Below are 26,609 nucleotides of genomic sequence, written 5' to 3'. Positions count from 1 at the left end.
TAAAACATTTGGCGATATATCACAGGCTGTGGCAGTAAGAGAAACATTACCAGCAAAAATATCTTTCAGAATTTTTGCAATTACTGTGTCTGGGTTTTCAGAAACTTCTATATAATACCAATCACCTGGATCAAAATCAAATTCAATTGAAGATTCCTTGCTTAGATCTGTGTCTATAAGTTCAACCTTGGGTACATCATCTCCCAAACTTATAGGCTGTGAACAATTTTTCTTCCTGATACTTTCTTTTGTCTAATTTATAGAAATGTTTTAGTATTGATTTTTAATTTTAGAATTAGTGGAAAAGAGAATAAAGTAATAGAGGTTAAACCAGAGCTGAAGTAGTTAACTGAAAGCATTGAATACCTTTATTCTATACTTAATATCTTTTGAACCAATAACAAACTTTCTTTGACCTTCCTGATCTTCAAGAAATTTATAGATTTCAAGAAATTTAAGATTAGAATTACTAGCCCAAAAAAGTTTTTTTATTTCAATCTCAAACTTGTTTTGTTTAGTCAAATCGTCACTGCAGTGGAGAAAATAGAATTAACCTCACCATGTGCTGATACAATATTTTGTAAATCTCTAAGCAAATTTGTGCGGTGCATCCTTTGTATCCACACTTATATAATTATTGTTACAAATAACGACTTTTTAGATTATAATATAGCATAATTAAATTGCGGTACATTTGATAAAACCATAAAGTGTATAATACTTAATATTTGCGGTAGCAAATAGAATTAGCCTCATCAATAATTATTTTCAGTTACTTGTATATTTTGATCTGGTGATACGCATTTGTGACTTTTTATTATTATTTGTAAGTTAAACAAAGACTGTGAAATCATGGCTCATAATCTTTTTAACATTTGGTTTTTGTCACCTGAATTTGAAATGGGATGTGGTAAGTATTTAACAAATGAAGTATTAGCAGTAATCAAAGCATGTAAAGATGCAGACTTATCTAATTAGGAAATTCCAATAACATTGAAAGATCTACAAAAGTGGTTAATAATTACTTCAAGATTAGTGTTAATTATGGAGCTCATAAGGAAAGTGGTGGCAAAAGTAAAATTGACAATCGTACTAAACAAGTCATTGTACGTCGTGCTGCTGCTCAGCACATACATCTCAAATTCGTGTTGATTTACAATTACCTGTAACTGTTCAATGTGTGAGACAAATTTTAAATGAAGATCCAAACACAGTTCAGAAAAGCGTAAACCAAGACTAAAACTTACTGTTTGTCATAAAGATGTTAGATTACAATTTGCAAAAGAACACATGTCTTTGCAGGAAGAGTGGCATCAAGTTCTCTTTAGTGATGAAAAAAAGTTCAATCTAGATAGTCCTGATGGCTATCAATATAACTGGTACGATCTTCGAAAAGAAAAAGAAACTCGAATGAGTCGTAACTTTGGTGGTGAAACTGTTATGGTTTTGGGGGCTTTTGCCTTTGCTGGAAAACAACCACTGGCATGGATTTCAACAAAAATGAATTCACAGGACTACATTGACTTATTAGAAATTAGTTTGCTTGAACATGGTGAAGAATTGATGGGTGAAAGTTTCACTTTTTATCAAGACAATGCTACTATCCATAATTCAATGCTTACAAAAGCTTGGTTTAGAGAGAAAAATATTCACGTAATGGAATGGCCCACATGCAGTCCAGGTCTTAACCCAATTGAAAATCTGTGGGGAATACTTTCTAGAAAGGTTTATGAAAATTGTAAGCAATATGAATCCACATTGGAGCTGAAAACTTGTATCAGAGAAGCTTGGAATGAAATATCTATAGAAACTATACAAAATCTTGTGACTAGTATGTCAAGTTGTATATTTGAAGTCATTCAAAATTCAGGAAGCAATACTAAATATTACCAACAGCGCTCAAACTTTTTGAGGCTCATTTTTTATATATTTGCCCCAAATTTAGGGGGTATGGTTTTTTTGTTTTCAAAATTTACTATATATATATATATATATATATATATATGTATATATATATGTATGTATATGTATGTATATGTATGTATATATGTATATATATATATATATATATATATATATCTGTGTGTGTGTTTGTGAGTGTGTGTGTGTGTGAGTGTGTGTGTGTGTATATATATATATATATATATATATATATATATATATATATATATATATATATATATATATATATATGTATATATATATACACGCACACATATATATATATATATTTTTTCCTTTATGAAGGTGTGAAGTTCATTAATGAACAGTTCATTGTTTCAACTAGTGTAGATCAAAGAGTTTTTGTTTGGAACTTTGATAATTTTTCTCTGAAACGTGTTTGTGAAAGGCATGTTAATATTGCTGACATCAGTTGCTTAGAAATTTGGATTGAAAAGTAATCTTTATTTTGGTTTTAATTATTTTTTTATTTATATATTTTTAATTTAATTATTTATTACATTAGTGAATACACATTCATATGCATATTCATGCAGTGCGTTTTTGTTTTTACTTATTAGGCAAGAGGTTTATTATTACACTATGTGTAAAAAACTAGCAACATGCACTGTCAATTGCAAAAGTTATTTAAAAACTTTATTTAAACTTTATTTAAATAAAATAATTGAATAAAATAAAATAAACATTGAAATGAATATTAAATTATGTAATAACTTATAAAATGTTGTAAATGTTGTATATTTAAATAGCTTATAAGCTTCATTGTTCTAAAATTGTGCATAGATATTTGAATTAACCAAGACTAATTTGTCATGCCATAGTCTGTTTCAGTCAAAAAAAAGTGCCCTTTATATGTGAAAATAAAAAAAAGCAAAAAAGGTTCATTAGATATAAAAAATAGGTAATGTACAAAACAAAGCTTTTACTTTTTTATTTTATTTAAAGGGACTAAATTAACAGGAAAAAAAAAATCTTTATAATTTTCCTATACTCAAACAATTGCAGAAATGGAAACTATCAAATAATTTCTTCTTTCTAGCAAATGATTTTTTTTGTAAATTGGCGGATAAAATGGGGTTTGATGAGATACTTTGCTTGTGTTGTACTAGTATTTCTGAAGACTTTATTCTCAAACTCTTCAGGTTTTTTATTAAAATTGGAATCTTTTAAAAACTGTAAATGATTAAAATAGTTCCTTAATAACAATGAGGCTGAGTCTATATAAATATGTTTTTTTGTAGCATTTCTACCATAAGCTGAGGTTTTGAAACATCAATAGTTTAGCACATTTGTTATCTTACATTATCCATTATATCAACTTTTGCTTGTTGCAATATTGCTTATTTTATGCTGTATGTGGACTTTTTTAAAATTAATATATTATGTGTAGAATATAATTTAAATATTGTATAAAAGCATACAATGAATATAGTTTCTATCCGTTCAAGCCTTAATTTGGATCGAGTTTACAAATTTTGTTTTTTAATGATTTTAGTATTTAAAGAACCAGAGCTGCTATTAGACTGAGACAATATGTTTTGTAATTTGTTATGGTTTCAATAAAACTTGTTATTGAAGAGATCTGAATCTAATTTTCCCACTTCACTAAATAAAGTTTGAGATTTTTTAAATACAGTGGTGTACAAAACAGACTGACAAAGGTCTTGGACTTTGCCCAATTATATTATTGTCTTTTGTACAATAAAAAGAAAAAATCCAAACGGTAAATAGATTTTTGTCAGATGTTTCACATTATATTTTTGCTTTTTACATCGCCACCTATATACCATTACTAACTCATAAGGTTTAGTTTAATACAGTATCACCTTTTGAATTCTCCATTAAATGTGATTTCAAAGGATTTATTAAAGTTTGTAAACCTATTTCTGCATACCATCATCGTGCATAGTAAAATAAAATTGTTACAAATTAAAACTTATTAGAAACCATTAGAAAGTAAATACAAAGAAAGATGTCAACAAAAATTATTTTTTTTATTTTTAAAATTTTATGAATTATTATAGTCTCCAACTATTAGACATTTACTGTTGTTCCTTTTAAAAATTTATGCACTGTTTCCCTTTTTAAAAGTTTTTATGTACTGTTAATTTATGTATTAAAATATTAATGTTGTTGGAGAGTCTTTTGAGAAATATTTTTTTCTATTAACTTAAGAAAGTTATAAAAATAACCTAATAGTTTTATTGATGCCAATATAAATTTTAAATTATAAATTTTAAGTTAGTTATCAAGTATGATGCACAAAAAAACTGTTGAAACAATAACAAAAAACTAATCAATGCAGTATTTTCATAGATATCATCTTTGTATTATAGACATCATCTTTGCCTTCCTAACAAGTTTTTATCTTAGCATATCATCTTTGTATTGCCTTCCTAACAGTTTTTATACAGTTTATTTTGTAAAAGTTTTAACCTTAGCATTATTTTATGTTTGATAATGTTCTGAGCTATTAAGATTACAGGGTTTTGCAAAGTTGTAAGTGCACGTTTGCAAAGTTTTAAGTGCATTTACAAAATTAATTTTAACCCTTATATTTTAAATATCAATGGAAAGAAAAGTACGGAAAACAATTACAAAAGAAACTAAAAATATGATTATTTCAATGAGAAATTGTGAAAGATATTCAATCAAGGAAATATCCAACGCTTGTAATTTTACTCGAAATGCTGTTAGTCGTGTTATAAAAAATAGTGATAATAATATACCCTTCACGTCATTTACAGTAAAAAGAAATGTAAAATCAAAAATTCTATAAATATAGACATTGAACAGACAATATTTAATTTCGTGGTCTATAACAATGCTGTAATTCAAAAAGAAATACAAATGCAAATTTTAGAACGACATGATAAAAAGTTTCGATCTCATTTGTTTCCCATTAATTAAAGAAATTAAATTTGACACAAAAAAGATTAGCAATCATTCCTCAAGAAAGAAACACCATGGAAAGAATAAATCAGAGATCAATTTTTGCAGCGAAAGTTGCTAGAATTGCTGATTCAAATTTGGTTTTTTTAGACGAAGCCAGATTCAATTAACATACAGTGCGCTCATATGGCTATTCTCCAAAAGATACAAAAACATACTTGACAGCACCTGCAAATAAAGGACAGAATATTAGCCTCATGTGCTTAATTTCCAATTTAGGAGTTGAATGTTTCCAATACAAAAGCAGCGCATACAATACACAATTATTTATTGATTTCATCAACAACAAACTAGTACCATTCTTTGCAGTAAATCCAAATAAAATTCTTATAATAGATAATGCAAAATTTCATTAAGCAGCTGCAGTTCTTCAACTACTAAGAGAAAAAAATATTACTCACAAGTTTTTAGTACCATACTCCCCTGAATTGAACCCAATCGAAGAGTTCTTTTCAATGTTAAATATAAAGAATTTTCACTTATTAATTACTTCTTTTTTTTTTTAAATAAACAAAAAACACTTATTGATTGCTATGCTGTAATTTAATTTAATATTTTACGCCATATTTTTTTTTTAAAGCTAAAAAAAAAGCTCATAACATTGGAATGAGCGAAGTTGACATGCTTTATGAGCATGACTTGGGAAGCAAAGTACAAGTTACAGTGCTTGCAGATTTTCTGAGACAAACTTGATTGCACAGAGGGACAAAACAGATCGTAAGGAGGAGGTTTGAATGATTTCAATGATTGAGGAATGGTGATCTGAATATTGGAAGCGATAAGAAAAAATACAGAAGGAAAACAATTCTTGCTGGCAACGTCTGAAATGGATACAGCTTTCAAGCCATCTTCTGACTGGCTGATTGGAATAGGTGGAGGCAGAAATCGACCAGGAATAACATGGAAGTAAGAGCTCCTTTTCAAAGTGCAACATCCAGGATCTTCACATTTCACAATTTGAGGGAAATATTGGCTGGTGCACACAGGAGAGGCAAACCAGTCCTGATCCTTTGATAAGAGATGATGGACATCAAACTCTGTCTTTTTGTCTGGATCGATATACTCGGCCACTGTTGGAAACTGGTCAATCATCAGACCTGAAAAGACCAAGGCACTGCTCTTTCCAGCAGATTCAAAGTTGTGTTTCTCCAAAAGAAGATCATGCCTTAAATATAAGTTGCAATGCAGATAATTAACTCCTTAAGTCTTGTATATATATTGTTTTTTGATAAACAGTTGATATTAAAAATGAATTTGAATACCTTGAGAGTCTAGATGAGGTCCATAATGATCATGAGGTAGGATCAATCCCACCAACTCTTTACTCAGTGGAGCCATCCTTCTCTCGGCTCGATTAAAAGCACTCTGTCCTGGCGCATTCGTCATGATGAATAAGGCATCCAAATCATTTGTAAGGAAATGATGAACTGCTGTAAACAAAATGGATGTTTAAATTAGAAGAAACATAGCTGTATTGATAGATTGCAATAAAAAATTTGAAAAAGAAAGCTATACCAGTTTGGACTTAAGCGTATCGTGGAATTTCATCTGGTCCACCATCAACACTGAAGACAACCACTGGCTTGACCAACTTGGTCAAAGGATCTTTTGTGATAGAATCAAACTCTGGCAGAATGTTGTTCAAAGTCCAATCCATGAGCATACGTTGTCAATGCTGAATGCTTTCCAGATCGAATAGCAATATAAGCGGAACCGGAAAAGGAAACTGCATCAGATTTTCCAAGCCTATCTGGTTTGATTGCAATACCTGGGTAGACGGATGGGATGAGTTTGTGCTTTGCAGCGATAACCCAATCATGATCAGGTAGAGAAACTCTATATTCTATATGCATCAATATAGGAGTTTGTTTGTTGGCAGCAGTGATTCCAATAGGGATCCGAGCTTTATTGTCTTGACTTATAAAGCACACATCCTTGGGGCCCAAAAAAGAGCAAACTTCTTCCACATTCTTTATAGTTGCTGTACAAAATGGACCATCCACGTGACTTGAATGGAGGTCATTTTGAGCCCGCATTAACTTAACTGGAACTGTGTAGGCGTGTCTCTTTCCTTTAAGCGAATTGCTCTGTTTTGGCAGCAAACGAGTATATAAAGCACTTCTGCTAAGATTGTAACCTCTCTTTTTGAGCTCGACACCAAGCTCATTCAACGATTTGAGGCTCTTTAAAAGTAATTAAAAAATAATCAGTGAATAAGTTCAGAGGCTGAAAAGTTATATTGAGACCTAATATAGTCCATTAGAACTATTTATTATCTAAAGTTGTACTCTCACCCTATACACTTCAGATCGTCTTTTCTCATAGGCAGCAGATCCATGTTTAGCAAGTTGAATGATGACACGCAATATTTCAGATTGTTCTACTTCAATAGTAGGGCGATCGATTCCGTCATGTACTTTGAGAGCTTTTTTCACTTCCGGGTGGTTAGCGAACACCTATAGTACCGAAAGAACTATACAAATAAGTTAATGTTCATTTTCTACAATATTATTATTGTAACTTATTATTATATGATGCAATAAATATTACCTGATTCATGACAGTTTTCTTTTCAGCCCTTGATTTTTGTTTTGACTTCATATTGCCAATCAACTTGTTTAGATTACTCGTAAGCTCATGGACATTGGCCTTCTTCATTTTAAAGGTTTCTTCTTCAGCATCGGTCCATAAGCCTTGTCTTTTTCTGCTCTTCATAGCAACTATTTCTTGATTCAAAACAATGATCTCTGCTTTGATTGTGTCTTGAGCATGAGTCTTGGCTTTCTTTGTCTCAGTTTGAACTGTGCTCAAGATGTCGTGTCGAGAGGCATCTGAAGTGGTATCAACGACATCTATTGGCTCAATAAATTGATCTGAAAAAAGCTGGAACTCTAAAGAGGAAGAACTGGCATGGGAAGGAACAGGTGTCTTGGTTGTTTGATGGGTCCAAAATGACATTAAAGAACCTTTTTGTTTCAAGACCATTGAGGTATGCTTTTTGATTAAAGTCTTTACTTGAACCTCCAAATCTTGCTTTTCCTTGATCTCATTCCATATTTTATGGACTTTTTTTTGACTATCGGCTTTTTTCTCAAACGGATGAGCATTATTGTAAGATTTTATAAGCGAATTTAGAAGACTATTTTTATCCATCTTTTAATATACAGACAAATGATTGTCCAATTCCTTTGGACAATTATTTGTAATATTCGCTTTAGACAATCATTATTAAATGCTACACAAGCAATTCCCTTCGGACAAATATTTATAAAACTCTATTTAAAAATCATAAATGATATCAACGCTAAGTCCTTGGGGATAAATTTCGCAAAAAGAATTAGCGCGATAACACGTAGCGATCAACTAATGATATATATGATACGATAAACTACCAAGGGTTGAGCAATATATAACTAATGGTAATATATTCAATATATTTATATATACAAAAATAAAATTTAAATATCAACACAAATTTCTTTCTTAGATTACGATAAATAAAAGCATACCATTCCCTCACGTTAACTTCATAAAAACACATGTTTACATATAAAAAATTATATAAAGTGACGTCCTTTTCTGATGACCCCACCCCCTCCCCCTTGTCATTTTTTGTTCTTTTAATCTGGACCCCCTCCCCCCTATTTGGATGACGTCCTTTATGGATGGCCCCCAATACCTATTTAAAACTTTTACTAAAGAAAAAATTGTTAATGACTTTGAATAAAAATGTAGTAAAACGTTTTATAAAGACAAACTAAATCATTTATTGATTACATAAAAAGAAGAAAATTTTATAATAATGAAATAATTAACCAATTAACAAATATTTATAATTTTAAAATGCTAAAAAAATATTTAAAATTCATCTAGGAGCAAATGACTAATTTCAAAACCAGTTTATTAATGATTCAGTAGAGAGAGAAAAAAAGATTTAAACTTGAAAGTCAAAATTTGTGTGGTTGATTAAGTTAATGGAGAGGGAAGTGGTAGGAGAACGTTGAATTGTTTTTTTTAATATAAATGCGTTAGGACTTAAGTTCTACTTTTGAAAAAGTATTTATCTTTACAAAAGATGATACTATATTAATTTTATGAGGCAAATCACTCTAAGTTTATCTACGGGTACCTACGAAGAAGTGCAATAATTTCCTCTACATTAAATATGTAAAAGATTTCGGGACACCATAACAATGGTGTATTTTTTTTTAGGAGATATTTACGATTCTAATCTTTTTCGAAATATTTCTGAGTAACAGTTGAAAAACCTCTAGCCTATAAAGCATCTACTGCATATATATATGTGTGTGTGTGTGTGTGTGTGTGTGTGTGTGTGTGTGTGTGTGTGTGTGTGTGTGTGTGTGTGTGTGTGTGTGTGTGTGTGTGTGTGTATGACTTGTATCTTGTGTGAGATTTTATATATTTTTATTTAAAACATCGGAAAATACGGCTTCTCTCAATACCAATAATTTTTATTTTTTAAATTTTTGCTGGATTATAGATACCAGCATCATCAGCTAAATTTTACAATAGTTTTAAACGTTAGGTCAGTTTCCACTAATCCAAAAAGGAAAGGAAAAAATAATCATGTGAGAATACGTAGTTTTGGATTTGAATACACTAAAGTTTATACTACGCATGCTCACGTGATTATTTTTTCTTTCCTGTTCCCGTAGAAAAACCGGTGAATAGAAGTTGACCTTAAAAGTTTTAAATAAAATTTTTACTAATGACGTTGGCGGCTGTACAGCTTTTTTTTTTGCCTGAATTTAAAAAATTGCGTCAAAACAGTTTTGGCCAATGACGTATAAATATAAATAGATGCGTGACTTTAGTTAAAAAGTGAAGCCAGCCTCCGCCACCTTGCGGTACGGCAAAAATCCTAATTTCTGAAAGCGTTACATAGGGATATATGACTCTTTTTAACTGGGCTTAAGTTTTCAAAAAGGTTTTAACTGTTAAATTTTTAAGAGCAACTGCTTCTTTTTGAAAAATTGCAGAGTTATTTCGTGCTGTGCATATGGATGCACAAATCGCCAAAAACAAAAACAAGGCGTGTCGTTTCACAGGTATGATGAAACACTTATAATAAGTATAATTGTTTCATCATACTTGTGAAACGACACGCCTTGTTTTTGTATTAGTATAATACTAACGACAGTATATTTCTCATACTAACAATACTAATAATACACTTATAATTAATGTGTAATACTATTATCAATTATATAAGTTATTACAAGGCATATTAATAATTGTATATTATTTATTATTTTATTTTACTTTGTGAATTGTACATTACTATTAGGATGTCATTATTTGTACGTGCGCACAAATAATGTTTATATTATAAAAATCGTATTTGTACGCAAAAAAACATTCAAAAACTTTAATTTTTTGATTAATATAATATTCGCGTACTTCTGTGGATGTGAAAAATGTCATTTTTTGAGGCGCGGCCGACAGGGTTGAAGGTTCAAATCTTAATTTGGGAAATTTTCTTTTTAATTTTAATGTAGTAATTTTATTTAGTTTTGATTTCTAAGTAGTTTTATGTTTTTTAAATATAATTGTTGTTTATTTATAGTTATGTTTATTATTTATTTTTATTTTTCAAAGTTTCATAGAATAAGTGCATCAATCCGTACATAAATCGACTGATTTAGATGTAGTCGCATTATTTTTAGAGAACTTGTTGATCATTTTTAATGTTCGATTGATAAAAATTGCTGCTAGATTTTTAACCATTAGACTCAAAACGTCAAAAATATTGCCTGGAACTTATTCAAGGAACAAAAACAGGTCTCCAACTTGGTTAAAAAGCGCCTTTTTGTTAAAATGCTTTAAAATTTTACAGGTTTTGATTCATGCCTACTTTTAATTGAATATTTTTAAATCTACCTTTTATTCCTATACTAATACTTCTACTGTTTTATTTTAGGTTTCCTACTGTTATGATTTTAATTTTGTAAATTTTCATGATTTGAAATATGCTTTATTAATCATTATAGGTGCCTCAAGAACCTTAAACATTTAACGGATCCCCGATATCATTGATATTTCAAATTTAGCTCATGCCTGGTCTCAAATAAAATAAAATTTTTCAAAATTTAAAATATATTAGTCATTTATATATATATATATATATATATATATATATATATATATATATATATATATATATATATATATATATATATATATATATATATATATATATATATATATATATTTATATTAAATAAATTATTCTTGTACAAACTAATAATAATATAATTACAAAAATACAATAAAATCAGTTGAAAAAGTTTATCATGTCATACAAAAGAAATAGGAAATAACAAAAGAATAGGTTAGTTAGAATAGTTATACGCAAAAAGCTGCAAGTCACGCATCCTGTTATATTTTTACTTCATTGGTTTTGGCATATTTATTGCGTCAAAACATAGTTTTGGCATAATTTTGCCCGTATGTATACGTATATATATATATATATATATATATATATATATATATATATATATATATATATATATATATATATATATATATATATATATATATATATATATTTATATATATTTATATATATTTATATATATATTTATATATATGACGGCCAATATTTTTTAATAATTATATATATATACATATTAAATAATTATATATATATATATATATATATATATATATATATATATATATATATATATATATATATATTATCTTTGAAAATCATTGTCTCGTTATACCATAAAATATGTGTAGAATTCAATCAATACGAATGTATAAAAACTTTTTTGAAAATATACATATTGATTTAATTTTAATATATATTAAAACGATATTTCGCTGATCTATTTTCATGTCAACTATACCTTATATAAACATTTATATATATTATATCTGATGACGCTGATCACAATAGGTCAGCGAAATATTGATTAATATATATTAAAGCAAATTAAATATATATTTTTTCAAAAAAGATTTTACGCAGCCGTATTTATTGAATTCCATACACACACGTATCTATGTATATATTATATTTAAAATTATCTTATTTTAAAATGTTTAGTGGAATAGTGTATTTGGCTATTGGTGGAATGGGCGTTGAAATATTATCCTTTGATATTTTGGAACTTGTTAATTGTATCAAGTAGAAGATGGTTTTTTTTTGTTTTTTTTTTGTAATTTTAATGGTTTATTTATTTCTTCAATTGGTTAATGTTACGAATTGGAAACATTTTACTGAACGTACGTAAATTTTATTGGTTACTGTCTAAACTGTTGACTTTATGCATCATTGAAGCCATGCATAATAAATGAGCTACGTGTATTGAGTGTTTTTATCTATTTTTCATCTGGGTTTTTCAATGAATTAATTACAATTTGTGGAAACAATTTTATTCAGTTAATCGCTTTGCTAAAATATCGTTAATGCTGTATCGAGATAATATCAAGACTTTTGAAAATTTATGGGAGAATTGTTTATAAAAAAAAATAAAAATTTTTTAGAACTATTTGAACGTTTAAAAAATAAAAAAAGATAAATATGTATTTATGAAATAACGTTTAAGTCAAGTAACATAACTTAGTACACGAAGAACTACGGCTTGTTGCTATAGTTACTAATATGAATGCTTTGTCAACTATGTGCTAATTAGTAAATATATATTGATAAATTAATAATAATTATTATTAATACCGTTACTGCTTGTAAAAATAAAAGCGTTGTTACGTTCGCATTAGTTTGCTGGATGAATTCAGGGAATTTTTTTGCAAACTAAGTTTGTTTTTTTGTTGTTTTTTGTTTTTTTCTTTGAGAATATTGACGCTCATTCAAAGGGCTTCAATAGATAAGCGTTTGCGCAGGATTTTTTTAAGAGGAATTAGCGTAAATCAGTTCTTTTTACGAGAATTTATAAATGTTGAAACTTATCAAAGATTCGTCCGCGGTTAAAATAAGTGCCATTTCTATATCTCCCAAAATCGGTTGCGTATTGATAAGTTGGAAACAACGAATCTTAAAGTAAGTCGCAAAAATGATCAATGGAATGAATGCTTTAAATCAATGAAGATTATTTTGAAATTAATTATTAATACTTTTCATGTTTTTAAGCTATATTTTGATATATTTTTGTTTGATAGTCGCAAGTTATTGAGAAGAAATTGGGAAAAGAGAAAATTACGTATAAAAACAACAATGTATTTTCTTTTTATTAACATAAAAGGTCGCTACAAAAGTAAGAACTGAAGGCATTTCTGTCGAAGTGATTTGAAAATAAGTTTTTAAAGTATGATGAGGTAAATGGCTGATATTAAAATAGTTTTTCAACGTGACGAGGAAAGTGATGATGATTTGTCTAAATCTTTTCCAGGTTAGTGACTTGTTTACACAAAGTTGCAAATATTTTTACATGCAAAATAGTGATGAGTGTTATCGAAGAAAAAATTAAAATTAGTTGAAGCAAACACTCATGCTAAAAATATTTGTATAATTATTAATTTCATCTGTAATATTCTAAATATAATATTTTGATTAAAATATTAATATTATAAGATAAATATTATTAGATATATTTATATATAATAATATTTATCGTTGTAATTAGCCAACGTTTGTATTATGGAATTTATTACAATCTAAATACTCATTTAAATTAAAAAGAATGACTGAGTTTAATTTAAATCAATATAAGAACAAATTTTTTGAAATCGTTTTGAGTTTAAGGAAGAATATATAAGTAGAGTTAAAAAAAAATTTTCTGGGTGCGCAAAGCGTTGCATTTGTTTGTACAACGCACTGCAGGCCAAAGTTTAGGGAAAAGTTTAAAAAGTAAGCTTGTATATTGACTTTTTCTATTATTTACAATCAACATGCATACATAAATGGCAAAGAGTGTTTATTTTATAATGCATTTGATCAATTTTTTATACCCTTTAGGGCGCCTCAAAGTCAAATGATTGTTAAATTATTTGTGAAAAACGTGAAATATTGAGAACACAGCTGTGACATTTAGAAATAATCTATCCTTGCGGAATTTCAAAATACTTCTGCATATTTATCTATGATTTTATAATTATTTCAAAGAAAACTTTTTTTTTTTTTTTTTTTTTTAGTTGGTTTTTTTACATTTTAAAGACATTTTTTACGATTTTTCATGAAAAAATTGCGGTACTGGATTTCAGCGTTTTTAGTGTCACGGTGGGATAAAATTAACTTAAAAACTTTAATACTTTAACTAGCAATTAACAATTAAAATTGTTTACTTCCCGCGCCGGGTTGCTGCATGTTATTAAAGGTTGATTATAATTACCGAATTTAACAAAAAATTGAGTTTACAAAATTATTTATGCTATTTAAATATTTTCTACAATTTGTAATTAGTACAGCTTTGATAAGGAAAAAGAATCCAGCAAAATTTATCTTTCATTTAATTAAGTTTGAGAGACAAAGGAATGCTGCATCCTTGTCTCTGGAAAACAAGCAGAGGGCTACTCAGCTGAGGTAGGATTTCAAGATGTATTAAACCAAACAATAAAGAAGAAATAGAAGTTGACAAAATTTTAAACTTTTACAAATCAGCAAGGTTACATTTTATGGCAGTATAGGACAACCTGTTTACAAATAGAAAACTGAATGTTGTAATTTTGAAGATGTGTGTGTTAAAAAAAGTTTATTCCTGACTTGGTAGGTACCTCTTTAACTGTCTGCAGACTGTTGTTACATCTGAAGTTCTATGGATTAATGAGAAGCATTTATCAACTCAGTAATTCAGATCAATACAATTTAGATTACACTAAAGAGAACAAAGAAGTTTTTGTTTAGAAGCTGAACCATATCATAAAATCAAAGCTTCAGCCCACTCAAGTTGAAAATATTTGTATTAAACAACAATCAGAAATAACCATAGTGGATGACAAGTAGCAACATGCCTCAGTGATTCAGCAGTGTTTTTCTATTTGTGGAGCAAGTCCAAGTGAAATAAATAAATTAAATACTATATACGAAAATAAACGCATTAAGTGAATCTGACTTTTCTTTAGAACATCTATTCTTCATGCATGAATTAGATGTACGGAGTGCCTCTTATTCATATCTCTTATAGAATGGGTTTTTGGCAAGTTAAGGGAGAAGTAAATAAACTGATGATAAAAATGTATTGGTTCAGAGAGGGTTAATGGAGAAGATTGGATTAGTAGTGGATGTCACTAGACCTGGCGAATTTGGAACATTTAATAATGGTAAAACTGCAAGACCTTTTTTTAAAGTATAAATCAGATATCATTTTGCGTATAGTAAATTGCTTAAAAGTTAATGAAATCATGTTTTTTATGATTATTTGTTGCTCTATCCAGCAAGAGATCTAGGTTCGAAACGAGCTTTTTATATGATTAAATATGTTATATATAATCTAATAATATAATTTTTATATGATTATATGTTATATATATATATATATATATATATATATATATATATATATATATATATATATATATATATATATATGTTATATGATTATATATGTTATATGTTTTATATGATTATTTCTTGCTCTAAAAGCAAGAAGAGCACTTGCTATTTAAGCAAGAGATCCAGGTTCGAAACGAGCTTTGGACATATATTCGCGTCACGGTAAGGAAGGAGGCGTGAACTTCCTCGTTAAATTCACTTCCGCAGTGCTCTGTGACAAGACCGTTAGGTCTTCTTGGGGCACCTAAATAAGAAAAATAACAAATAAGTAAAATCTACATGAGCAGGGCTAAAAAAAGACAGTATTCGCCTTATCACTACGCCCCGACTGCTTTCATCAGCAGTTTCATATAAAAATGTAAACATAAAGTTACTTTGTATCATATAAAAAGTAAATACAAATTTTACAAGTATGTCAAGATCAGTTACTAATCTATAATTAAAAAAAAAAAAATTGTTAAAATAAAATAAAATTGTTACACCTAAAAACTAAAAATAACTTAATAGGATAATTTACAGAAAATATAAATTTAAGACTAGTTAATAAGATAGTTGTTCAAAAAAATTAAAAATTAAAAAAAAGAAAAGAAAAAAAGAATTTAATGCATCTTAAAAAGAATTTAATTCATTAACATCGTTAAGAAGTTTTTGTTTGAATGGAGAAAGTAAAGAACAATTTTTCAGCTGGTTATTTAATAAAGTGTTCCATAGTTTAGGACCTCAGATGACAATAGAAAATTTAGTAACCAAATAGTGGATTTTAGGTTGCTCATAATTGTAATTTGAAAATATTGTAGGGTACACGTAATTAATTTTATTGAAAAGTGTATTAAATATTATAGGAGTTACTTTATAATGAAGTTTGTACATAAATATAAGAATTTGATAAAGGTTTAACTGAGAAACATTAATTATGTGATGATTTTTAAATAGTTCTTTAGAATGTGTGAATCGACCTGCACCTGAAATATCAGGTAACCAAAAAAGTTCGTGCGGTTTTTCCGTATATAATAAAAACACACAAAACGACAAAAGTAAGTACATTTATTCATCAAAATAGTCACCATTAGCATCTAAAACCTTTTCCCAACGTAAAACAAGCTTATTTATTCCACTTCTAAAAAATTCTCGGTCTTTTGAGTCTATAAAAGTTTTCAACTCCATTTCAACCGCGTCCTGGTCTCGGAACTGCTGTCCTTTTAAATGATTTCCCAGGGAAAGAAAAAAATGGAAATCAGTAGGGGAGAGGTCTGGCGAGTATGGTGGATGAGGCGAACTCTCCCAACCAAGGCTTTGGAGCTTGTTCTGAGTCACGCGAGCGGTGTGCGGTCTCGCGTTGCCGTGGAGAAGCAGAACTCCTCTCCTGTGACCAGTGCAGGCTGCTTTACAAGCAACAGGTCGTGAACTCGTTGCAGCTGTGCTGAGTAGACCAGTCCAGTAATGGTTTGGCCTGTTGGGAGCAGCTCGTAATGCACCACACCAGCTGTAGTCCACCAAATGCAGAGCAAAACCTTCCGCTTGTGGAGATTGGGCTTGGGTGTCTTTGGGATGAGTTCATCGGGGGACAACCAATGGTAGCAACGCTTGGTATTGTTGTACACAATCCATTTTTCGTCGCATGTCAATAAACGATCAAGAAAAGGCTCAACATTGTGGCGTGATAAGAGTGATGTGCAGATCGTAAGCCGTTGCTTCTTGTTGTCGATCGACAATTTGTGCGGAACCCACCGACTCAGCTTCCACGCTTTCCCAATCGCATGCAGATGCAGGCGGATGGTTTCAACATTCACAGCAAACCTCACTGCAAGTTCTTGGCAAGTTTGGCTGGAGTCAGACTCGACAGCGTCCTTCAGTTCATCCTCATCAACCAACAATGGGCGTCCAGAACGCGGCAGGTCTTCGATGGACTCATCTCCCGAAGAGAATCGCTGAAGCCACTTCTGTGCTGTGCGTTCACTTACTGTACCTTCTCCAAATGCTGTGCAGATGTTTTTGGCCGCTTGTGTTGAATTCCTTCCAAGTTTGAACTCGTAAAGTAAGCAAGATCGAATAATCGTTGGTTGGGTTGCCATCCTTTCTTTACACAAAACCTTTCCTGTAAGCTCGTTACAAGCCTACACTATATATTCAGCAACTGCGCGTGACACACGCGTTCTATTACGCAACAAAGCTACTTGCCTTGTGCGATGTGGGTGTTGTAAAAAATGCTAAAAACAATTCAATTACCAAAAACCGCACGAACTTTTTTGGTTACCTAATAATTCTGACAGCGTGTTTTTGTCTACCAAGCAATTTTTTAACTTTACTTACATTAGAGCTGCACCATGCAATAGTTGCTTAGTTTATATAAAAATTAGTAAATAAAGTGTGTTTTACATATTTTATATGTTTCATAAATAATCCAAAAATGAAAAGGCCAGTTTTTAGCATTTTGGATATTTGTCAACTGTTACGGTAAAATGGGATGAATAAGGGTAGTAAGGTGAATAGGGACTAGGTACCAGTAATTTTTGGTATTAAGTTGCTTTAAGCTAGAGTAGATAGTTTATAAGAAAATAAGAGTTAACTCAATAATAAAAAGCTATCTTATAAGAAAAATCAACATAAATAAACCGCTTTAAAAAGCCATATTTTGCAGAATTACAAAGAAATACGTCATTAAAAATAAGTAAACGTAAACAAAACTAAAACTTTCTAGCAGTTTATTTATTTTTTCTGCATTAATTAAAGTTTTCAAGCTAAAAAAAAATTTTTATTTTCTAACTTAAAAACAAAAATATCTAACAAAAAAAATATTTTTGCGTAAACACAAATAAGTTGCAACGTTCTCTTATAAATGTTTTATTTACATAAGTTCATCTAATTATATGGCTTTTATGTAAAACTACCCATTATTACAGGACCCAAAGATGATTAAAAATTTATAAAAATTAAAAAGTATATTATTCACATTTTATTATATATGAAAAGCGGGAAAAAATTTTACAACCGCACTTGTTTTAAAAATTCATTATTTATAACCATGGAAGTATAAAACAGATGAAAGAATTATTCTAGGGATATGCTGCATAGTTTTAACCATTAGTAATTGTAATTACTCAGAAAAAGGTTTATTAAAACTCGGTAATTAAATAGAACCACTTTATTTTAAAAGCATATGTTTAAGCTTCTTTTTTTGCTTCAAAAACATAACACGACATTTGATTAAAAAGACAACTAAAACTTTTTTTGATTTTTATAAAATCAAAAAAAATGTTTTCTAAATTACTAAAGTTTAAAGTTTCATTAGTTGTATATCATAATTCCATTCATTTAATATGAAGTTTATGAAAAAGTTGTTTGTCGTTGCGTCATTTTTTTAATGTTTATACTTAAATATTATCGGCGAACCTTCAAAATACTATATTTTTAAATTATTATAAACGTATCTATTTGCGTCAACGTATAAAGATTAAGCGTTTAGGGTTAGGGTTAGGGTTACACTATTACAGTCTTGATGTCGTTTTCTTTTCGCGTACGAAACAAAAGGTTACAAGCATAGTCCCGAAGGATTTCAATGCGGTTGAACTTTTCTGTTTTATACTTCCATGTTATAACTCATTCTAGCTTTTGTTATATAACAAATTATATGTAAAAAAAAAATGTAAATAACATAGAATTGGGATAACTTGCAGCTTTCAAATTTTGCACATTATAGTTTAATGGTCTAATTAAATTATTTCCCGCTTTAAGCAATTGATTTTTCTAAAAAAATTGCTAGGACAGAAACCAGAAAAGTTTTTTGGATGTCTACAAATTGATAGAGACAGCTGATGAACCAGTGAATAATTTCTTCCTATCAAGTATGACTCGGGCCCATATAGTTGAAAACATTTTGATTTGGCAGTACTATTGCAGTAAATCGCGTAAAAAAAAAAATATGAAAAAACTTGTTCAGCACATACAAAAGCATTGAAGGTCTAATTTTGAAACTTTACTAAATTGTTGCTTAAGCAATTTGATTAAAATATGAGAAATTATAAAACATGCATCTGACTCTATATAAAAAATATCTTATATAGAGTTAAGCCATTACTAACTATAAATTTCATTCAAACCTGTGTTTCTCATTTACACACAGTTACTGAAGCTATGAGAATATAGTTTGGTCATGCACGAACCACACTAACCAAATTATACAACAAACAAAAACATGCCTGCAGAATTGTGTTTGGAGTCAACAAAACGGTTCCTTGTGAAGGTCTTTTACGGAATTAAATATAAATACTCCAGTCGATTTTCAGAAAACAACTTCAATGTTCGAAAACCCTACATAAAAATACGTTCTTACTCTATTCTATTCTTTATTCAAATTTTCATAACTTATCACATTCTCTATTTGTATTTTTGTATCTTTGTTTGATAAAATTATTGTAAAATTTGTCAAATTTAAAAAATTGTTGTTGTTATATTTTATATCTACGATTGTACATACGGCAAAAAAACGGTGCTTGGAAATAAGTCTTTACCTTTGCTCCTGCTATAAATTTTCTTTTAAGTATATATTAGGGTGTTCCAGAAAAATACAACTTTTGAAATGTATGGCTCCCACCCTCTCAAAAGTTTCCTTTTGTTGAGTTATTATGTCAGGAAAAATTTTAGCTTGATTGAAGAGGTTTTTGGGGTCCCTCAAATACCCTGAAAATTGAGCGCTTTACCAAAAAATTAATATTTATGCATTTCTAATAAAATAATTTAATAACTCCAGACCAAGTATAAAGAATAGTCTGTTATAAGTCAAGATTCTGTGCCTTATCAAATGTTCGCCAGTTCTTGACGAGTCAAGAACTGGCGAGTCAAGAACTGGCTTGCCGAATGTTTTGCGGTGTTTCCCAACTACTTGTAGCAAATACTGCTTTTGATTTTCATCCTTGGTGTTGTTATTAAATTTCTCCATGAGTGCTACACCCCGTTCAGCACAGTCATTTACGCATGGTAGTCTGGTGACTTTAGACAACGCTTGTTCATAAGACAAAATTCCGGTTCAGTCTTCCACCGATGCGTCAAGAAAATTATCATCACATCCAATTGTTTCAAAGACCACTCTAGATGCTTGAAGCTCAGTCACATTGGCGAGTCTTTTATAAGGTGTGGTCCACGTTCAGAGATTATGTTGCCAACCAGTTCTTGTTTTTCTCTGTTCTATAGTAGCGGCGAAAAAATGGCAATTGTAGCCATTTCCGGACTCAGATACCATGCATGTCGAGTCATCATTTTCAAACCAATCTTACTTATGGCTGTGTCATCATAGTTTTTCAGTCTGTTGATCAACATTTTGTTGTTAGTGGGGGCATCCACTAATGTGCTGCATGAAAACCATGATTGAATGTAGACTTGAACAACGAATCTGTTGAAGCGCTTAACAGCTTTTATTTCACGACCGGTCAGCAGAATAACACTTTTATTGTCTTTATATAGTAGTTTGATCTTGAGCGTGTACAGCGCTTCATAGTTGCTTCAATTTTCAACCCAATCATATAGCCTGCCAACTGCAGAAATTCCAGGTAATCATCTCACGGATGCTTCTGAGTTAGCTCGTCACTTATCAAAGATTTTATACTATCTGAGGAAGCAATCAATGGACTTGAGTTAACCTTTGGCCGATAACTTGAAAGTTTATCCCACTTTTCTCGGAATCGCTTGAAGAAGATGACTTCGGGTCCACTGGGCGGTTCAAAGCAGAGCGTGAATAAATCAGAAAGGAGAATTTCATGCATGTGGTGCATACCAACCCTAAAAGATTTTGATTCAAAGCATTCTTCAACAGCTGATAAGCTCCACTGTGTCGTCTCGTGTTACTCTTGCTGTGGTATCAAAGCACGTTCCTATAACGAAAGATTCACACTCCCAAGACTTGAGCTGCTAAAGAACGGCATCGGCAGAGTGGAAGCAACAAACGGTTTTTCAGTACTATCATCTTTATCTGAATCCGTTTCTTTATCTTTATCTGAACTGTCTGACATTTAGTTAGCTGCAAGTTCTTCATTTGCCATTGTTCTATCTCTTTCACGTTTAACACGATATTGAGTTTCTGCCAATAGACCTTTTGTCTTTGTCAGTTTTTTTCTTGTCAACTGATCCAATCACTCCACTTCTTGATTGCTGTTGCAACTTCAAAAACTCTTTCATCTCTTTGGATTCTAAATTCTTGAAAATTTTTTAAATAATGATATTATTTATAAAACATGCATTTTCTTTCTGCTTTTTTATGGTTTAGAAAAAAAAAAGTTTAAAGATATTAGGACCTGTCAAGAGTTTAGAATTCAAAGAGGAACTTGAAGAGCTCATAAATTTTACTTGAATAAAACATATTTTGAACTTATAATATTTTAAATAAATAGTTTGACTTCTCAATTGGAAATCCTTAATTTTACTAACACAAAATCTAAAATCTTGACGTCAATATCTTCAAAAAAAGTAACACAATCCAGTATTAATAGTAATGTACAAATTAATAATTCAAATGAATTACCTTCATGTTTTATATTTATTGACACAGACATTTTAATATCAATTATTATTTTAATTGGACATTGTTCACAATGCCATAATAATTTAATTGAAATCTCAACTGATTTATCAAAAAAGAAATGATTGGCTATTTTTTAAATTTTTTTTTTGTATAACACCTTCTTGCGATTGGAATAAAGACATAAATGCCAGGGATACATTTAGAGTGTTTACTTCTACAGCATAATTGACAAACTGACAAATAAAATGGAAAGAAGAAGTAAAGTTTACAAAGATGTGTCAGCACATTTTTATTTATCAATAACCTACAGTAAAGTAAAGAAGAGTATTTCAAATAATGTCATACCATCATAGTCTGTTTTTACCAAAAAGATCTTAGCGTGGACATTGTTGGAGAACTGCAGCAGTTTCATAAGTATCCCTGCTCAAAGTTTCAGGGGAAAAAAAGTGATTTCACTTATGCTGAACTGTATGATGTTATTGTTCAAGATGAACTTCATAGTATTTTTCCAAACCTGGATATTGCACTTTTTCTCTACCTTCGTGCTAACAAATGTTTCTACTGAGCAATCTTTTTCACAGCTTAAAAGACTCAAAAACCCATGTAAAACAACAATGACGCAGGAGAGATTGGACTCTCAGTATCTACTCTGCATCGAGGCAGATGTGCTTACTTCAGTTGGCTTTGACAATGTAATCAACAATTTTGCACTTTTAAAGTATTGGAAACGAAATATCTGATTTATAAAAATTATAACAGCTTTAGTAGTGTAGTAGTTTTGTAACTGTTTACATCATACTCATACATGTTGTGTACAACTTACATCATCATAGTTACATGATGTGCGACAGTGTGATGTATAGATTATAGCATGTTTATATAATTTTGTAATAAATATTAATGTTGCACAGCAACTTGCACTTACCTACTATTGGTTGGCTATGTTCGGGCACCATACTTGGTTAAGTGCTAAGGACCCCTAAATATGTTAATCCAGCCCTGCTTAGGGTAGCTATAGCACCATGCCCCGCAATTTTAGGGGCCCCAAAATAGTTTTGAGGATCTTTTTTTTTCATTTTTAACGCTGTGCCAATTGAAAAAGACCTCCAAAAAAACCCTGGGCCCCGAAAAGTCTTAATTTGCCACTGATTGCTAATAACCATCCAACCAATATGTCAGCTTATTCAAAATTGCTCAGCATTTTTGGATCATATAATTTATATCATGTATGGTAATCTACATTTGCTTAAAAAGTAAGAAATAATTTAATTAGTACCAAAAACTTTATTTTCCGACCATTTCAGTTAAACGATTTAAAATTTAAAATTTTAGTATACACAGCAGATATATTTGGGGGTTGGTTCATAGAGCATTTGAAAAAGATGAAACTTTTTCAGCAAATTTAAAAAAGACATCAAAGTTAGGATTAAAGACATTAAATCCAGATAACAATTAACAAGATGTGTATCGAGAGGCAATTTTGTGTGTGTGCTTGGGGGGGGGGGGGGGAGGGGGAGGAGGAGAGGGGTTCCACCACCTTAAAGAAGGTGATTTTCAATTTATAGTCGGGTTTTTTTACGAATTTAGTGGGTTATTTGACACAATTCAGCCGGGTAAATTTTTATTTTTTATTTTTATAGGACCAGTGAATACTTCACCCGCCACCTCCACCCCCTTCCCTCACTTTATTCATAGAATCGCCTCTGGGTACGGCAGGTTTTTTGTCGGATTATGTGAAGAAAATATTTCTGAAAAAATTTTGCAAATAAGAAAACTTTGACTTTTGCCAAATGGATTAAAAACCTATAAACTCAGTTGGGAACCTAAATTCGATTTCGGAACTTTTTATTAATAATATTCAGGAATGTGAGTGAGGATCATCGCTCAGGAAAAGTGAAATGTTTTCCTAGGAAAATATTTCACTTTTCCTGAACGATGATCCTCACTCACATTCTTGAATCCAACAAGAAACCTGCCGCACCCAGAGGCGATTCTACTAATATCGCTTTTTTTATCGCTAGATTTATATGCAAAAAATAACTTATAAAGTTTTTGAACCAATTCCTTACTCGGAATTAATAAATTGGAACCCATATGTAAAATCAATAATTACCGTCCCATCTCATCTTATCTAATTATTTTAATTACAACAACCGACTATACATCAAACAATTTGGTTTCAGAAATGGTAATTTAGCTGAGCATACCTTTATTTAATTTTCAAGTTTCAATATATATTGGGACTTTTTATTAATCTATCAAAAGCATTTGATACGGCTGACCATATTGTTTTAATAGAAAATATTAAATATTACAGTTAAAACAATATTGTTATAACAGAGTTTTAAATCTACTAACCAATTCGTAAGTAAGTAGTGTATAGTAAAGGTAGCTATCAAAATGAATTCTTAAATAAAATATGTGGTATTCCATCGGGATGAATTGTTGGATTGTTGTTATTTCTAATACATATGTAAACAACCTAAACAATCAAACCTAATGCGTATAATGTTTGCAGGTGACACCAACCTATTCCAATTCCATACTGACATCTATAAACTGTTTTCAAACACTATCAAAACTAAAAAGATACTTTTTTAATTCCATCTCAAAAAACGCTTTCTATAAAATATTATGCTTCAAATTTCTATTGATAAAACTGATAAAAAAGAAAATACGTTTAGAGGCGATTCTAGAAGTAAAATGGAGGGAAGAAAATAAAAAGACTTTAATACTAAAAATTTGCTTATTAAAATGTGTCAAATGTCAACTATATTACTTATTAACTGACTATAAGTTAAAAATAGCTAGCTTTGGAGGTGTGACAACCCTTCGTCCCTCACACAACCCCCACCTTAATATCGCCCCTAATTTTGTTATAGATTTTAGTTATTTAGGTGCTCCAAGAAGTCCTAACGGTCTTATCACAGAGCACCGCGGAAGAACATTTAACTAGGAAATAGACGCCTTTTTCCTTACCAATGTTGCTCATCTGACCAGAGCTGGTATTGAACACCGACCTTTTGGTTCTGACCATATCCACCAAGGTATGGTCGAAAATAATTCTAAGAAAATGAATTCAAAACAGGAAGCTAACAAAAAACGAATTTACCAAATTTATTTAGCGCATCGATCTTACGCCACTGTTGCTATAATGTAAACACCATAGGTTTCCAAAAATATTGGCATTATATGAGCCCATGAGATGCATAGTGATATAAGTCACTTTTTTCAATATTTTGGGTTATTGCCACCAATGGATAGTATTTTGTTTATTTTGTTACATGGCAGAATGGTATAAGTCTAATGATATTGATAATGATGATGGAACTGTTTTTTGTTATGCTTCTCACTAAACAGCTGTTTTTGTTCACAGCCATAGTGATATTAGTCAGACTTCTCAAAACTAGATATGAGTGACTTATACCACTATGCATCTCATGGGCTCATATGTAAAGCTCAAACTTATATTTAAACAAAAAAAGTCTAACACAACTCTATTACTCATTTATGCATAAATTTTGCAATTATTGCCTAAGGAGTACGGAAAAAATTAAACTACGACGTCTATATCACCGTCTAAAACATGCGATACGCATAACACATAAATAATTTTTTGGATCACTTTTCACATTCAAAACTTTTCGTTGATAAAATAAAAATACTTGATGTATACAAACTTAAAGCCTTTAATGCGTTATGTTATATAAATGTGGAAACAATTTATCTCTACCTGTTTTTAATAACCTTGTTACTTTGAAACCTTGAAATAAGTACACATAAATAATTACAAAGTTATTCTTTAGATTTATACTTTCAGTTTTATAATACAATTTATTGTAATTCTTTTTATTTTTTTTATTATCTTGTATTTTTAAAATTGTAAAGGTTCTGATGATAAAATCATTATAATCTTCTTTCAAAGTCTTGTTTGATTGTTTTTGTAATATATTATGTTTTTTACGACAAATGTAAGCAAAACAACGACCACATTAACAATCAAAACAATAGCTACAAAATCAACAACAAACTTTAAGAATGCAAATTATTTACTTTCATTTTATTTAGAAGACACTCGCTATTATCTTCTTACCATGTTAAATTAAATAGACTCCTTTATGCAGTTAGTTGTTTATTTATTGTTTTTATTTTTCAAAGTTTCATAGAATAAGCACCTCAAAGCATAAATACATAGACTGGTATACCCGTTGTCGTAGTTGTCGTTGGTGCACATGCATCAACTGACTTAAATAGGGTTAGGCGCAGCGGAACGTACATACATCAGTTGAGGGTTTAGTGATGGGCAGGCATTCTTTTAATTAAATGATAAGTATTTTGAAACCTATTGAAGCAGGGTTTAATTTGGAGGTTTCTAAACTAATCTAATTTATACGAAAAAGTTATTAAATTAAACTACAATGGATTCTTAGGTGAATTAGTCAAAATAACTAATAACAATTCACGTTAATTATTTAACAATTACCATTATTATACTCGTCCAGCTTGTTTGATGAACCTACACAAATATGAACATAATATTGAAAAAAAGATCTATCATCTACATTAATATTCCAAGCAACATTAAAATTATTTTATGAACTTAAACTGCTAACACACCTCGAAAACTTAGGTTTCTTGAAACTAAATGGAGAGTGACGTCCAGGACGCAGCGTAAAATTTCATACCACTCAGATGCCTCATTTC

General features: G+C 30.1%; 2 protein-coding genes across 6 annotated transcripts in view; both read left to right on the top strand.

The window, feature by feature from the left end:
* Positions 1-12,603, top strand: part of LOC100214080 (tRNA (34-2'-O)-methyltransferase regulator WDR6) — a 42,642-nt gene extending 30,039 nt beyond the window's left edge. Inside the window, exons 21-22 of the mRNA XM_065793034.1 lie at positions 2,248-2,398; positions 11,993-12,603. Of these exons, the coding sequence (XP_065649106.1) occupies positions 2,248-2,398; positions 11,993-12,077 (236 nt within the window). The 3' untranslated portion in view covers positions 12,078-12,603. The remainder of the gene's footprint in view (positions 1-2,247; positions 2,399-11,992) is intronic.
* Positions 1-26,609, top strand: part of LOC100200897 (uncharacterized) — a 100,246-nt gene that overhangs the window by 28,544 nt on the left and 45,093 nt on the right. For 2 of the 5 annotated variants that reach the window (XM_065793029.1, XM_065793019.1), the window contains exon 1: positions 12,909-13,295. The exons of 2 other annotated variants lie outside the window; for them this stretch is intronic. In XM_065793029.1, coding sequence (XP_065649101.1) covers positions 13,226-13,295 — 70 coding nt within the window. In that variant the 5' untranslated portion in view covers positions 12,909-13,225. Of the gene's footprint in view, positions 1-12,908; positions 13,296-26,609 lie in introns of those variants that run through there. One more of the 5 variants, XM_065793020.1, reaches the window with a different exon arrangement.

Source organism: Hydra vulgaris, chromosome 03 (assembly GCF_038396675.1).
Source record: "Hydra vulgaris chromosome 03, alternate assembly HydraT2T_AEP".
In the NCBI taxonomy this organism is placed as follows: domain Eukaryota; kingdom Metazoa; phylum Cnidaria; class Hydrozoa; order Anthoathecata; family Hydridae; genus Hydra; species Hydra vulgaris.
The sequence above is the reverse complement of the archived record's forward strand: the minus strand, read 5'-3'. Positions and strand labels throughout refer to the sequence as shown.